This window comes from Nymphalis io, chromosome 4 (genome assembly GCF_905147045.1).
Source record: "Nymphalis io chromosome 4, ilAglIoxx1.1, whole genome shotgun sequence".
NCBI lineage: Eukaryota > Metazoa > Arthropoda > Insecta > Lepidoptera > Nymphalidae > Nymphalis > Nymphalis io.
The window spans coordinates 2,178,409-2,196,319 of NC_065891.1; the positions used below are offsets into that span (position 1 = coordinate 2,178,409).

Below are 17,911 nucleotides of genomic sequence, written 5' to 3' on the forward strand. Positions count from 1 at the left end.
AGTAAATAAATGTATTTATATGATAACTTTCCTTAGTATATCAACAATTTAACTAAAATATCTCCTGCATTGAGTTTTAAAATAAAATAACAATAGAAAAACGAGAGCTATTTACCGCATAAATCAGGTAATATTGTTAACAATGTAACAGATGTTGAATAGGATAGGATGTGTCATAAACAGATGTAGATGTTTTTCCTCGGTTGCTATTTTTACACAACATACAATTTCTGCAAAATAGGGATCGTACAAAGTACATTTAAGCATTGAGTACTTCAAAATGTGACGTACAATTTATTGTCTTATAATTTCGCGATAAAAGGTTTATTTAATTTTTTTTTTTCAGATTGTTTGAAATGTGTTTTATCCAATATTCCTAAGTTATGGTTAGTAGTGTTTGCATTTACCTAGTAGGATAAAATTCATTCTTTTATTCTTATTTATTGTGTACGTGTTTGTACACCTAAGTTATTGTATCCAGTTTTGCGAATGAAATAAATAAATTTCCTTTTTTCGCAGTCATATAAACACATAAGTAAAGCAAATATGATTTGTTTTTTTTATATCTTATACTTTGCCGGCATCCGCAAATAAGCCCTCAACTCTACTCAAACACTGATGGGATAGCGATCAACATGACCGAAAAGTGATCAGACGCAGGGCGAACGGCAATGGAATGCAGCACTGCCAACTTCCTAACTCCGGAATGTTACTGAGATTACTTTTTATTGAGCTGATACGATTTCAGCCCAGGGCCTCAGCCTCATAAATAGCAGCTACTAAATCACATGGCAAATAATAGAAGCGATATAAGGTATGATTATATTCATTCAAGTTTGAACTAGTAGTGTAACGTATTAGTATGGACTTATTAGTATAAGACCAAATTCGTCCATGTTTCGTAATCTTATCGTTATAGGAAATGAAAAAGTTCCGTGTCAAGTTGATAATTGATTAAAACCAAAATAAGTTACCTACTTATTAATATGGTGTATTTATTTTTAAGGCCACCAACATGTGCATGATGCAAGTAATTTCATGATCGACATAAATGTACGATGTAGAGGCAGAAAGTCCTCAAAGTAGAGCAGCAAAGTGGAGCAACAAAGTCAATATTCGAATCCAATTATAGGAGGAACTATTACAAGCTGTTATAAGATACTAAGGGGATTATTTTAAAATCTTGTATTGCAAAATATAACTATATTACTATTAAGAATTCTCATACCTACTAATAAGCTCTTTTAAAATTATGTTCTCCTGATCGTTTTAGGCCACGGCGACCAACTCAAAGGAGACTAGCCAAATGCGCAGGACATGTTATAGAGCACAGGTGTGTATGCAAACACAGGTACACACTCTATTGCCTCGCTCTCATAATTCGATGGGACGGCAAGTCCTACACGGCTTTCCGAGGCACGAAAGTATACACACTTCCAACTTCCAGACTCCGGGCTGCTATTGAGAATTTTTCGGCAAAAAATTTTTATTGGTCCAAACTGCGACTTGAACCTAGAACTTCGGGATCTTCGGTCTTATTGACTAATAAGGCAGTCAAAGTCAAATAACCTGAAATTTTTTAAGTTTATTTTAATCTTTTAATTATTTTTGTGCCAATTTCTCAGTGAATAAGTAGAAACAATCAAACAGTAAAAAAAAAACAACTTATCTGTAATCTAACTTCTAAGAAGTTCTTACTGTCATTTTTTGTTATTTTTTGTTTTATTTAAATTTGAATGGGTATCGTAATGATATTTATCTCAATTATATTCTACATTTACTCATAATCAATACCTACGTGATACGTCTACGGCAATATAGTAGGCCAATTGTTTCCTTTGTCAGTCATTGTATACATTGATGATGTCAGTGCTAAATAATTTGGCGGCATTTTTCTTTATGTATTATAATAAGCAATACTACTAACAAATAAAAAAATTATAAACAATATATGTATGACACCTATTGTTATATAACGATAAGGCATAAAATTATTAGACAAAATATACATTGAAATGGAAACTTCCATCACAAGGGAATCACAAGATCGCTCATATATGCAAATAATTCCTGTGCTAGCAATTAAAAACCAGATACATCTTCTATATTAGTCATACCGCCATTAACTTTGCCAAGCAAACGAGTAAAAAACAAATACCGTTGCCTACAATTATTAAAAAATATGATGAAAACACGAGAATGATGCTAAATGAATTCATTATTGTGTTAACAAATAGAAATGAACATAATATACCAAACATGAATTTTGATATCTGCGTGCCGCGTAAATGCAGATTAAATCACAAAAAAAACAACTATCCATTAGAAGTATGACAAAACAAAATTTATTAAAAAAAATATGGTATCAATAATTTTATATTACAAAATAAGAATTAAATCAAATAATTTTATTTATAATTCAAAAAAGAAAGAATTCATGATTACCTAAATGTTTTCTATAAACGAAATGGTAATTCAATACGATGTAATTCATTCCATTTTTTTAATGAATCGAAAATAAAGTTTGATTTAGTCATTGTGCGGTTCAAAATAACTTCGACATTAAATACTAAAATTGCCGCTTTATCATTCATTAAATGTCTAATAAAAACAAAATCTTGAATACGGATTCGAACAGGTTTTGTTATAGGTAGTAGGTACGTATGAATACGGACGTTGAAGATGAGTTGTGTCTGTTGACCGGGCGGTCAGTCGCTTCTCGTTGCCCACGGTTCTGCTGCGTGTTTGCATTTATTGTGTAGTTAAAATTGTGTGCACTATGGAAACAAAACTTTTTATTTTTTTACTTGCTATCACCGCGTGCAACGGAAACATCGATTTGGGTTCTATAATATCGTCAGCACATTCAAAATTACATAATGTTGCTGGTGGTATCCTTGGTGGAATTGCTCAAGGACTTCAATTAAATCGCCAAGAAAACCAACCTAAAAATCCACCTAAAGAGACCATTATAGTGGTCGTTGAAAACGAACGTAATCCGAACGAGTATCGCCAACCTCCGGGCCATCATAGGCCACATCCAAATCATCAGAGACCTCCCTTCAATAACAACGGAGCTGACGGCCCAGAATACAATGATTATAGGCCTTATCAACAAGGGAGACCACAACATCAAGGAAATGGAAACTATAATAATTACAATCAAGGTTATCCCAATAATAATGGGTATAATGGAAACACACCGAATAGATATACAGGAAACCCGAACGAAGGACATATGAATCACGGAAGACCTCAATATCCTCCACAATTTAACGGCAATAATAATGGTAATAACAATTACGGACATAATCCATATCCAGTTAATAATAACAACGGTAGACCTGATCGCCCAAACCTATATGACAATAATCAACAAAATAATAATAATTATTATAACAATAATAATGACGGTAGTGGATATTCGGATGGCAGCCATTTAAATAATAGGCCAACAACGGAGTTTTCTACAAACAATCCAGCCTTTACCGCCAAACCAACCACAACAACGAAGGCACCAGACGATTCTCCATTGTTTATACCTCTGTTGCCAGATGAAAATACTAAAGATGATAAAAGTGTCACAGCCCCTAAGAGAGAAACCGATAAAGATAAAGAAGAAGAAGAATTTGAATTAGACGTAAGGATTAAAGATTAAGACTGTACTAATTTACTGTTTATATCTTATGATTAAAATACAAGTTTGAATACATCACTCAAAACTTCATTTTATATTTTTTATTTATTTTTATAGAAACATGATAAACCACTTAATGAGTATTACGTTATTTATAAACAAGTTTGTAATTAATATGCCGCTCTGACTTTACTATACATACATAGACATCCATTTAAGAATAATAATTACTTTTAATACTGCGATATTAATGTTCTAGTAAAATATATTTAAACGAATTATACTATAAATATAGGTAATAATATATATTGCACGAACTATTATATAGTTCACCGGCTTATAGGAACTATTGAATGACATTTATTTGCAGTGTCAGGTATTGCATTTAAATTTCAAACGTCTTAGTTGCGAGGCCGAATAAATAATTTAAATCTCGTCACAATAGGGTTTCCCATATATGTTTATTACGAAACCATTGTAAATATTATTTCTTCATAGCCTTTGAATGTCAAGTACAAAAACGTAGCGTTGACTGCATAAGACCTCGATTACTTACGGTTATTACGCATCCAACAGTTACCTAACAAAGACATTTTATCTAAAAAATCTTTATTTAGAATAATATAAAAGTTTACATATAATTCCATTAATTGATAAAGTGATTCAAGTTAAACCATTACATCATGTTGGCTATGCTTGTTTTCCTGGTTCTATTGACAGTAAATAATATTGTCAGTCAGGAAGTAGCTGTGTCGCAAGTAACTCTGACTGAAACATTTATTGTGACATCAAGAAATTCGAGTCCGAACCAAGAGAAGACACTAATAGATATTGAGAAAAAAAGATTGCTTAATACGATCTCATCGCCCTATAAAACTGTATTAAACTTCAATAAATCGTCTGGAGAAAGAAACGACCGCAATTTAACTTCATCGTCAAAGAATATTAAGTTGGAAAAAGCGATAAATATTTCAAACATTAATTATCAACAAACATTCCAAAACATGTCCGAAAAGTCAAATCAAAACAATACAACAAAAACAATATCAAGCAAGAATAATGAAAACCCGGATAAAGTCAAGGTCAAGTCGTTAGATGTATTCCCAGTAAATTCAAACAATCTTGCAAATTCTATGATTGATTTCAAGCCTTCAAACAATAAAACTGTTATACAAAGTGATGGTAAAGCAAGTGATTTAGAAGGTACAAAAGAAAACAATTATTATAATGTAACATTCAAAAACAAATCGGCATTTGACGGTGATCAATGCCCGACAGGCTATGGAAAGGTAAACGGGCAATGTGTCGTGAAACATTAATAACGTTTAGACAATCTAATTCCAATCCTAACTACGCAACGTTGTGACTTGCATTTTGCATTAAAACATGGTATCTTACGTGCATCGTCAATAATTACAACGTATTATGATGGCTTTTTTTATGACATAATAAATCAAATAATATCTAAATTTGTATTTTCAGCACACCCTTTCCCCTGTATATTACACATATTAATATATTTTAAAAATAAATAAAATAATAATTAATCCCAAGTAACTTATAACATTATATAACCTACATAAATGTGATGTCTTGTTTTGTAACGATTAAAACATAATAAAGAATACTATTCAGTAAGTATTATTTTTAGAGTTTGGAATTTAGCAAATTTGTACAATGTACTTTTATCTTTTTAAGCTTATAAGTTTAACAAAATGTTAAAATATCTTTCTTATTACACCTTTATAATCTATGTTAGCCGGTTAAAGCTATATTTATAGACATTTAGCTAATATAGGTTTATGTACATGTAAGTACATATAACACATACCTAACATAGAAATAAAACACGGACATATAAGTTTAAAGTTATTTATCCTAACGTGTATTTAGTCAATAAAAACGTATTTATCACAATTCCTACATTTCAATACATATACGCATATATAAAATATAGCCTTGAGATCCCTTTATTTCAAGTTTAATTTTATATCGCACGGACTAAACGTTGATCGAGGAAACAAATGACGAATACCTTATTTTCGGGCAATTTATCTAGAATAATGATTCAGGTACTTATGCTTTGGAACAAAATCATCATGGCTGACTTAATCAGGTTAAGATATAACTGATTCTCTATGGGAAATGGCACTTTCCCACAATTTATTTTGAAATATCACATCCAACACCTTTATATTCTTCGCTGATAATACAATTATTTTCATTAAAAGAAATCGACAATAATAACAATTATGTCCTCCGGGCCAATTTCGGATACGGCGATTAATGTCAAGAAAGATTAACCAATTGCACAGAACATATTATAGTACACAAGTGTGTGCGCAAACACAGGTGCACTCTCTATTTCCTAACTCTCATAACCCGATGAGACGTTAAACCGACACGACCGGAAAAAGTTCAGGCGCAGGAACAACGACTTTACGAGCTATCCGATGCACGGGATAGTACACACTAACAACTTCCAGATTTAGCTGCTACTAAGAATTTTCAACGGAAGAACCCAGTATATTTTTATTGGCCCGAGCAGGAATTTGAAGAGAGGACCCTCGAGTCCTCCTGCGGTCAACATCTAGCCACTAGACCAACTTGTTGGTAATATAATATACAAAGCAAATTAATTATGTCTATAATATCACTTTGGTACCTACTATTTTTTTAAGTAAAATGAGATCATTCTTATATACCTTATACAATAATAAATGGATAGCAACAGCTACAATATTATTTTCGTCTATTTTTTTTAATGTGTAGGCGGATAGGCAAATAGGCCACTTGATTTTGCCTGACATTCCCTTATATTAATTTATATTAAACGGGCTTGTACAAAGCTCTACCACAAAGTCAGTATTTTGCAATTTCAACTTAAATAAAAATCTAAATGTTGTTTACATAACATAATAAACAAGCTGGAAATGTTGTCTTCGTTTTATATATTATTATTTTTTAAATATAAACAGAAATATGTCAAGTTGTCGAAATTATTATTCATTATTTGAGATCATATCATTGTTTGAATTGTACTATTTTTTTTTTTTTGTAATGAATGTAAGACATTTCTAAATCCTTTTTTGATTGAGTAGACTTACTTAAGTTATATTTACGTTTTGACTTAATTTAAATTGAAGAAATATGGTAAATAGTTTTCAATTTTTAGATTAGTAGCAAACATCGAGGTTCGAGGTTCCTCATTTATTACGACCCGGCAGACTCACAATAATTTAGCATTATGTCGAGAGATGTGACGATGACGAAAACATCCTAGGCTGAGCGCCAACGGTACAGGAGGCGACATCATTGTAATAACTGACATAGACCTTACTGACACGTAGCCTTGTGGCGGAATGTCAATGCCAATAATCTTATCAAAAATATTGGTATCAGACAATTTATTAGTTTTTAAAGATTTCACATATTCCTAACAATCATGACTTCCAAAATCTGCTTTTAGCCAAAGTACTCGCCCCTACAAACAGTTACGCCTTCATGCCTAGCGTTATACTCCAAGCATGTTATATAGAAGATTATATCATATTTGTATTAATCAGCTGGAGAGTTCAGAATATAATTAAAGGGCCTAATTTAAAAAACAGTACGATTAAAAAAAGACATATTTTTAAAACTAATCATCGATAGTAAGATGAAACCATACTCAATCTAATACTTTTTACTGGTTTGACATATTTAGTACATTCATAAACTAAATTTAACGCGGATGTTAATTTAACTTCTATAAATTTGTTCGCTAACTTTTTTAAACTGCACACAGTTTTTACAGTCAATTTGGTAATTTCATATTATTAAAAATGTTGTTATGATGCCGAGATGGCCCAATGGTAAGAACGCGTGAATCTTAACCGATGATCGTGGGTTCAAACCCGGGCAAGCACCACTGTATTTTCATGTGCTTAATTTGTTTTGATTATAATTCATCTCGTGCTTTACGGTGAAGGAAAACATCGTGAGGAAACCTGCATGTGTCTAATTTCACTGAAATTCTGCCACATGTGTATTCCACCAACCCGCATTGGAGCAGCGTGGTGGAATAAGGAATAAGCTCCAAGCCTTCTCCTCAAAAAAAAAAAAAAAGGTGAGGAGGCCTTTAGCCCAGCAGTGGGACATTAACAGGCTGTTACGAATTACAGAAAAATGTTGTTGGTAAAGTGACTTTACAGTATGAAAACACTGATAAAAGTGTCACAGCCCCTAAGAGAGAAACCGATAAAGATAAAGAAGAAGAAGAATTTGAATTAGACGTAAGGATTAAAGATTAAGACTGTACTGATTAACTGTTTATATCTTATGATTAAAATACAAATTTGAATACATCCCTCACAACTTCATTTTATATTTTTTATTTATTTTTATAGAAACAAGATAAACCACTTCATTAGTATTATGTTATTTATAAACGACTTGGAATTAATATGCCGTTCTGACTTTACTATACATACATAGACATCCATTTAAGAATAATAATTACTTTTAATACTGCGATATTAATGTTCTAGTAAAATATATTTAAACGAATTATACTATAAATATAGGTAATAATATATATTGCACGATATATTATATAGTTCACCGGCTTATATGAACTATTGAATAACATTTATTTGCAGTGTCAGGCATTGCATTTAAATTTCAAACGTCTTAGTTGCGAGACCGAATAAATAATTTAAATCTCGTCACAATAGGATTTCCTCTATATGCTTATTACGAGACCATTATAAATATTATTTATTCATAGCCTTTAAATGTCAAGTACAAAAACGTAGCGTTGACTGTATAAGACCTAGATTAGTTGGTTATTAAGCATCCAACAGTTACCCAGCAAAGACATGTTATCAAAAAAATCTTTATTTAGAATAATATAAAAGTTTACATATAATTCCATTGATTGATATAGTGATTCAAGTTAAACCATTACATCATGTTGGCTATGCTTGTTTTCCTTGTTATATTGGCAGTAAATAATATTGTCAGTCAGGAAGTAGCTGTGTCGCAAGTAACTCTGACTGAACCATTTATTGTGACATCAAGAAATTCGAGTCCGAACCAGGAGAAGACACTAATAGATATTGAGAAAAAAAGATTGCTTAATACGATCTCATCACCTTATAAAACTGTATTAAACCTCAATAAATCGTCTGGAGAAAGAAACGACCGCAATTTAACTTCATCGTCAAAGAATATTAAGTTGGAAAAAGGTATAAATATTTCAAACATTAATTATCAACAAACATTCCAAAACATGTCCGAAAAGTCAAATCAAAACAATACAACAAAAACAATATCAAGCGAGAATAATGAAAACCCGGATAAAGTCAAGGTCAAGTCGTTAGATGTATTCCCAGTAAATTCAAACAATCTTGCAAATTCTACGATTGATTTCAAGCCTTCAAACAATAAAACTGTTATACAAAGTGTTGGTAAAGCAAGTGATTTAGAAGGTACAAAAGAAAACAATTATTATAATGTAACACGCATTTCGGCATTTGTCGGTAATCAATGCCCGACAGGCTATGGAAAGGTAAACGGGCAATGTGTCGTGAAACATTAATAACGTTTAGACAATCTAATTCCAATCCTAACTACGCAACGTTGTGACTTGCATTTTGCATTAAAACATGGTGTCGTACGTGCATCGTCAATAATTACAACGTATTATGATGGCTTTTTTTATAACATAATAAATCAAATAATATCTAAATTTGTATTTTCAGCACACCCTTTCCCCTGTATATTACACATATTAATATATTTTAAAAATAAATAAAATAATAATTAATCCCAAGTAACTTATAACATTATATAACCTACATAAATGTGATGTCTTGTTTATAGCGATTAAAACATAATAAAGAATACTATTCAGTAAGTATTATTTTTAGAGTTTGGAATTTAGCAAATTTGTACAATGTACTTTTATCTTTTTAAGCTTATAAGTTTAACAAAATGTTAAAATATCTTTCTTATTACACCTTTATAATCTATGTTAGCCGGTTAAAGCTATATTTATAGACATTTAGCTAATATAGGTTTATGTACATGTAAGTACATATAACACATACCTAACATAGAAATAAAACACGGACATATAAGTTTAAAGTTATTTATCCTAACGTGTATTTAGTCAATAAAAACGTATTTATCACAATTTCTACATTTCAATACATATACGCATTTATAAAATATAGCTTTGAGATCTCTTTATTTCAAGTTTAATTTTATATCGCACGGACTAAAAATTGTTCGAGGAAACAAATGACGAATACCTTATTTTCGGGCAATTTAACTAGAATAATGATTCAGGTACTTATGCTTTGGAACAAAATCATCATGGCTGACTTAATCAGGTTAAGATATAACTGATTCTCTATGGGAAATGGCACTTTCCCACAATTTATTTTGAAATATCACATCCAACACCTTTATATTCTTCGCTAATAATACAATTATTTTCATTAAAAGAAATCGACAATAATAACAATTATGTCCTCCGGGCCAATTTCGGATACGACGATTAATGTCAAGAAAGATTAACCAATTGCACAGCACATATTATAGTACACAAGTGTGTGCGCAAACACAGGTGCACTCTCTATTTCCTAACTCTCATAACCCGATGAGACGTTAAACCGACACGACCGGAAAAAGTTCAGGCGCAGGAACAACGACTTTACGAGCTATCCGATGCACGGGATAGTACACACTAACAACTTCCAGATTTAGCTGCTACTAAGAATTTTCAACGGAAGAACCCAATATATTTTTATTGGCCCGAGCAGGAATTTGAACCCAGGACCCTCGAGTCCTCCTGCGGTCAACATCTAGCCACTAGACCAACTTATTGGTAATATAATATACAAAGCAAATTAATTATGTCTATAATGTCACTTTGGTACCTACTATTTTTTTAAGTAAAATGAGATCATTCTTATATACCTTATACAATAATAAATGGATAGCAACAGCTACAATATTATTTTCGTCTATTTTTTTTAATGTGTAGGCGGATAGGCAAATAGGCCACCTGATTTTGCCTGACATTCCCTTATATTAATTTATATTAAACGGGCTTGTACAAAGCTCTACCACGAAGTCAGTATTTTGCAATTTCAACTTAAATAAAAATCTAAATGTTGTTTACATAACATAATAAACAAGCTGGAAATGTTGTCTTCGTTTTATATATTATTATTTTTTAAATATAAACAGAAATATGTCAAGTTGTCGAAATTATTATTCATTATTTGAGATCATATCATTGTTTGAATTGTACTATTTTTTTTTTTTGTAATGAATGTAAGACATTTCTAAATCATTTTTTGATTGAGTAGACTTACTTAAGTTATATTTACGTTTTGACTTAATTTAAATTGAAGAAATATGGTAAATAGTTTTCAATTTTTAGATTAGTAGCAAACATCGAGGTTCGAGGTTCCTCATTTATTACGACCCGGCAGACTCACAATAATTTAGCATTATGTCGAGAGATGTGACGATGACGAAAACATCCTAGGCTGAGCGCCAACGGTACAGGAGGCGACATCATTGTAATAACTGACATAGACCTTACTGACACGTAGCCTTGTGGCGGAATGTCAATGCCAACAATCTTATCAAAAATATTGGTATCAGACAATTTATCAGTTTTTAAAGATTTCACATATTCCTAAAAACCATGACTTCCAAAATCTGCTTTTAGCCAAAGTACTCGCCCATACAAACAGTTACGCCTTCATGACTAGCGTTATACTCCAAGCATGTTATATAGAAAATTATATCATATTTTTATTAATCAGCTGGAGAGTCCAGAATATAATTAAAGGGCCTAATTTAAGAAACAGTACGATTTAAAAAAAAAGACATTTTTAAAACTAATCATCGATAATAAGATGAAACCATACTCAATCTAATACTTTTTACTGGTTTGACATATTTAGTACATTCATAAACTAAATTTAACGCGGATGTTAATTTAACTTCTATAAATTTGTTCGCTAACTTTTTTAAACTGCACACAGTTTTTACAGTCAATTTGGTAATTTCATATTATTAAAAATGTTGTTGGTAAAGTGACTTTACAGTATGAAAACACTGATAAAAGTGTCACAGCCCCTAAGAGAGAAACCGATAAAGATAAAGAAGAAGAAGAATTTGAATTAGACGTAAGGATTAAAGATTAAGACTACTAATTAACTGTTTATATCTTATGATTAAAATACAAATTTGAATACATCACTCAAAACTTCATTTTATATTTTTTATTTATTTTTATAGAAACAAGATAAACCACTTCATGAGTATTATGTTATTTATAAACGAGTTTGTAATTAATATGCCGCTCTGACTTTACTATACATACATAGACATCCATTTAAGAATAATAATTACTTTTAATAATGCGATATTAATGTTCTAGTAAAATATATTTAAACAAATTATACTATAAATAAATATAGGTAATAATATATATTGCACGAACTATTATATAGTTCACCGGCTTATAGGAACTATTGAATGACATTTATTTGCAGTGTCAGGAATTGCATTTAAACTTCAAACGTCTTAGTTGCGAGACCGAATAAATAATTTAAATCTCGTCACAATAGGATTTCCTCTAGATGCTTATTACGAGACCATTATAAATATTATTTATTCATAGCCTTTAAATGTCAAGTACAAAAACGTAGCGTTGACTGTATAAGACCTAGATTAGTTGGTTATTAAGCATCCAACAGTTACCCAGCAAAGACATGTTATCAAAAAAATCTTTATTTAGAATAATATAAAAGTTTACATATAATTCCATTGATTGATATAGTGATTCAAGTTAAACCATTACATCATGTTGGCTATGCTTGTTTTCGTGGTTATATTGGCAGTAAATAATATTGTCAGTCAGGAAGTAGCTGTGTCGCAAGTAACTCTGACTGAAACATTTATTGTGACATCAAGAAATTCGAGTCCGAACGAGGAGAAGACACTAATAGATATTGAGAAAAAAAGATTGCTTAATACGATCTCATCACCTTATAAAACCGTTTTAAACTTCAATAAATCGTCTGGAGAAAGAAACGACCGCAATTTAACTTCATCGTCAAAGAATATTAGGTTGGAAAAAGCTATAAATATTTCAAACATTAATTATCAACAAACATTCCAAAACATGTCCGAAAAGTCAAATCAAAACAATACAACAAAAACAATATCAAGCGAGAATAATGAAAACCCGGATAAAGTCAAGGTCAAGTCGTTAGATGTATTCCCAGTAAATTCAAACAATCTTGCAAATTCTACGATTGATTTCAAGCCTTCAAACAATAAAACTGTTATACAAAGTGTTGGTAAAGCAAGTGATTTAGAAGGTACAAAAGAAAACAATTATTATAATGTAACATTCTTTTCGGCATTTGTCGGTAATCAATGCCCGACAGGCTATGGAAAGGTAAACGGGCAATGTGTCGTGAAACATTAATAACGTTTAGACAATCTAATTCCAATCCTAACTACGCAACGTTGTGACTTGCATTTTGCATTAAAACATGGTATCCTACGTGCATCGTCAATAATTACAACGTATTATGATGGCTTTTTTTATGACATAATAAATCAAATAATATCTAAATTTGTATTTTCAGTACACCCTTTCCCCTGTAGTATAGATTACACATATTAATATATTTTAAAAATAAATATAATATCGTCGATATCGTCGGATTATCCGAAGTCCGAAGACAGGGGGAGGATACGATGATCCTGAAATCCGGTAACCTTCTCTATTTCCGAGAGGGCGATCAACTATCTCAAGGTGGTGTCGGGTTCATAGTCCACAAGTCCCTCGTTAACAACGTTGTGAAAATCGAGAACGTGTCGACTAGGTTGGCGTACCTTATACTCAGAATCACCAAGCGGTATTCTTTGAAGGTCATACAGATGTACGCGCCGACTTCAACACACTCCGACGGTGAGGTTGAGGTCATGTATGAGGATTTATCGAAAGCCATACGTACCAATAAGACTCATTTCACTGTTGTAATGGGAGACTTTAACGCGAAGCTAGGCAAACGATTCGGTGATGAGTTAAAGGTGGGACCACATGGAATTGGAGACCGCAACCCTCGGGGCCAGATGTTGGCTGACTTTATGGAGAAGGAGGGACTCTTTATGATGAACTCCTTTTTCAAGAAGCCAGGTCAGCGTAAATGGACCTGGGTGAGCCCTGATGGGAAAACCAAGAATGAGATAGACTTCATCTTGTCGACGAGAAGACAAATATTTAATGACGTCTCCGTGATCAATGCAGTCAAAACTGGGAGCGATCACAGCCTCGTAAGAGGCTCATTAAATATCAATGTTAAACTCCAGAGGTGAAGTCTACGCTTCGACCATCATCTCTTCAAATCCGAAATCCCGAAGCCTTTCAGCTCGAACTCCAAAACCGATCGATTGTCTAGCAGACTGCGAGGAAGTGGACACATACAACGGCAGGCTTGTGGAAACTGTCCGTACGGCTGGGTCTAAGACCTTCAAGACCAGCCGTACAAAAGGAACCAAAAAGATCTCTGCCTCTACCCTACGGCTTATGGAGGAAAGACGGAAAATGATTCTGACGTCCCCAGCTGATGCTGCCGGCTATCGGCTGATCAACAGACAGATTTCAAAGTCTCTAACTCGCGACACTCGCCAATTTAATACAATGCGCATTAAAGAAGCCATCGAGCGGAACAAAGGCTCTAAAGTGCTCGCCAGAGATCTGTCTGTTGGTCAGAGTCAACTGACAAGGCTGAAAACTGAGGATGGCAGAATAGTCACGTCAAGATCTGAGCTGTTGGAGGAGGTTGAGAAGTTCTACGGTCAGCTGTACACGACAGCTCAATCACCTGTCAGTAGTCATGCTGCAGATCCCAGAGCAAGACTAACCCGACACTACACTGAAGATTTTCAGGACGTCAGTCTTTTCGAGATTAGAATGGCTTTCGGACAACTCAAAAACAACAAGGCACCTGGTGATGATGGTATTAAAGCCGAGCTTCTGAAGGCGGGTGGTACACCGATCCTCAGGGCTCTTCAGAGGTTTTTTAACTCCGTCATAGCCAAAGGTCAAACGCCAAAAGCATGGCACAGAAGTGTGGTGGTACTTTTCTTTAAGAAGGGTGATAAAACCCTTATGAAGAATTACAGGCCCATCTCACTGCTGAGCCATGTTTACAAGTTGTTTTCGAGAGTCATTACGAATCGTCTCGAGCAAAGGCCTGACGACTTCCAGCCACCTGAACAAGCTGGATTCCGGAAAGACTTTAGCACCATAGACCACATACATACGCTGCGGCAAGTTATACAGAAGACTGACGAGTATAACCAGCCACTTTGCTTAGCGTTTGTGGACTATGAGAAAGCCTTTGATTCAGAATATAATTAAAGGGCCTAATTAAAGAAACAGTACGATTTAAAAAAAAAGACATATTTTTAAAACTAATCATCGATAATAAGATGAAACCATACTCAATCTAAAATGTCCCACTGCTGGGCTAAGGCCTCCTCTCCCTTTTGAAGAGAAGGTTTAGAGCTTATTCTACCACGCTGCTCCAATGCGGGTTGGTAGAATACACATGTGACAGAATAACTTTTTTAAGCTGCACACAGTTTTTACAGTCAATTAGGTTCATATTATTAAAAATGTTGTTGGTAAAGTGACTTTACAGTATGAAAACACTGTAAAACTTTTAAATAATACACATGAATAAATTCCCTTAATTTATCAAAAGAAAAGTTTACTAGTAGAAAAAAACTCATGATTGTAGATCTTTGTTGATAATGAAACAAGTAAAAATAAAAGGAAACGAGACTGTTTGTTGTAATACCTTTTTCTTTCCCAAAAAGAAAAACAATTGACATTTGACAACAACAATAATTGACAATTATTGACATCTGACGTCTCACGTCAGTAAGTTCTGATGGTGACGCTGACGACTGAGACGGCTTCAGCTTAATCTAGACTGGACTTCAATTTTGAGAAGCCGGCCTTTGAAATTCCGGCATCAGTGTTGAAACTATAAAATAATTTAAAAACTCTGCATATTTATCGACGTTAAACTCAAGTCAAAAAGTGATATCCTAAAGGATTAAATGATTTTTAATTTTTTTAGCCCTTGGCAAAAAGCACACCTACCACGTGTTTTAAGTTTTAGAAGTAAAATAATTATTTCTGAATACCTTCTATTATGCGTTAAAAAAACAGTATTATTTCAAGTGAAAGTAAAAGAATATCCTCTTACTATTTGAAGCAATTAAATTACAATCATAATTTGATAACACGTGTTAAAACAACGAGCCATGGCTAACGCAGAAGGTGATTTGAGGGACGGGCTCTCGGCTAAAGAAATCTTTGCAAACAGTGAAGGTCTGACTTATAATGATTTCCTTCTACTTCCGGGATTCATCAATTTCAAAGCCGAGGAAGTTGACTTGACATCTCCACTCACCAAGAAAATAAACCTCAAGGCACCTCTGGTATCGACTCCGATGGATACCGTTACCGAAGCAGACATGGCTATCGCCATGGCTCTATGTGGAGGTATAGGTATTATACATCACAATTGTACTCCAGAATATCAGGCTAATGAGGTTCATAAAGTCAAGAAGTACAAACACGGTTTTATTCGAGACCCTGTCTGTATGGGTCCAGAAAACACCGTCGCCGATGTCTTGGAAGCGAAAAAGAAAAATGGATTTACAGGTTATCCAATTACAGAGAATGGGAAATTAGGCGGACGGTTGATTGGTATTGTCACATCAAGGGATATTGATTTTAGGGAAGGTGACCCACAGCTCAGTTTAAAAGAAGTAATGACACCAATACAAGAAATGATCACTGCTCAGTCTGGTGTTACCCTACAAGATGCTAATTATATCTTGGAAAAGAGCAAGAAAGGCAAATTGCCCATAATTAATGGTTCTGGAGAGCTTGTGGCTTTGATCGCTAGAACTGATTTAAAAAAGGCTCGAAGTTACCCCAATGCATCAAAAGATTCCAACAAACAGCTGTTGGTGGGTGCTGCTATTGGAACTAGAGATGCTGACAAAGAACGTCTTCAACTTCTTGTAAATAATGGAGTTGATGTCATTGTTTTGGACTCGTCTCAAGGCAATTCAATATATCAAATAGAAATGGTCAAGTTCATTAAAAAGACATACCCTGACATACAAGTCATTGGTGGGAATGTTGTAACAAGAATGCAAGCTAAAAATCTCATTGAAGCTGGTGTCGACGCCCTGAGGGTTGGTATGGGTAGTGGTTCTATCTGCATTACACAAGAAGTAATGGCTTGTGGATGCCCTCAAGCTACAGCAGTGTATCAGGTTAGTTCCTATGCTCGTCAGTTTAATATCCCAGTTATTGCCGATGGTGGAATCCAGTCTGTAGGCCACATTGTAAAATCCCTTGCATTGGGTGCCTCCACTGTGATGATGGGATCACTTCTTGCGGGCACTTCAGAGGCTCCAGGTGAATATTTCTTTTCTGATGGTGTTAGGCTTAAGAAATATAGGGGCATGGGAAGCTTAGAAGCAATGGAAAACAAAGAAGGTAAAGGCTCAGCTATGAGTCGATATTTCCACAAGGAAACTGACAAACACAGAGTTGCACAGGGAGTTAGTGGGAGTATAGTTGACAAAGGATCTGTTCTTCGCTTCCTTCCATATCTACAAACAGGAATGCAGCATAGCTGTCAAGATATTGGCGCACGTTCAATAACTAAATTGCGTGAAATGAGTTACTCTGGGGACTTGAGATTTATGAAGAGAACATACTCGGCACAACTAGAAGGAAATGTTCACGGATTGTTTTCTTATGAAAAGCGATTATTTTAAAAACAGCTGTGCCAACCTAACTTTAAAAGTATTTTGTACAAGGCCTATACAAATTGAGCATTTTTAAATTTTATAACCAATAAAACTGTTATTTTGTGTACTTGTATATTTGTAAGCTTGCATGGAACAGCTATAATGTTATAAAATAAGTATTCCATTTATGATTTGATGTAATATTCATGATATATATTATGTAAGTAATGGACCAGATGTAAAATATCTTTCATAAATAAAGTTATTGTCGCAAACTAGACTTTTATTAAAGTATTTAGTTAGTTTAACAGATTATTTATTAGACATAATAATTATAGAGTAATGACATAATCTTGTTATCATTTGTAGGGTTTTATGAACGGAAGCCATGCTCAACATACCATA

The 17,911-nt window shown here is 33.4% G+C and overlaps 2 protein-coding genes and 1 long non-coding RNA gene across 3 annotated transcripts; all 3 read left to right on the forward strand.

The window, feature by feature from the left end:
* The first annotated feature begins 2,684 nt into the window (after positions 1-2,684).
* Positions 2,685-3,727, forward strand: LOC126781723 (GATA zinc finger domain-containing protein 15-like). Its single transcript, XM_050506721.1, has one exon. The coding sequence runs from the start codon at positions 2,780-2,782 to the stop codon at positions 3,656-3,658; it is 879 nt and encodes a 292-aa protein (XP_050362678.1). The 5' UTR covers positions 2,685-2,779; the 3' UTR covers positions 3,659-3,727.
* Positions 3,728-8,713: 4,986 nt separating this feature from the next.
* On the forward strand, positions 8,714-13,289 carry LOC126781771 (uncharacterized). Its single transcript, XR_007670698.1, has 2 exons — positions 8,714-8,854; positions 12,776-13,289. It is a non-coding gene; the product is annotated as an uncharacterized LOC126781771 (long non-coding RNA).
* Positions 13,290-15,621: 2,332 nt separating this feature from the next.
* Positions 15,622-17,781, forward strand: LOC126781682 (inosine-5'-monophosphate dehydrogenase). Its single transcript, XM_050506649.1, has one exon. The coding sequence runs from the start codon at positions 15,998-16,000 to the stop codon at positions 17,531-17,533; it is 1,536 nt and encodes a 511-aa protein (XP_050362606.1). The 5' UTR covers positions 15,622-15,997; the 3' UTR covers positions 17,534-17,781.
* Positions 17,782-17,911: the final 130 nt, after the last annotated feature.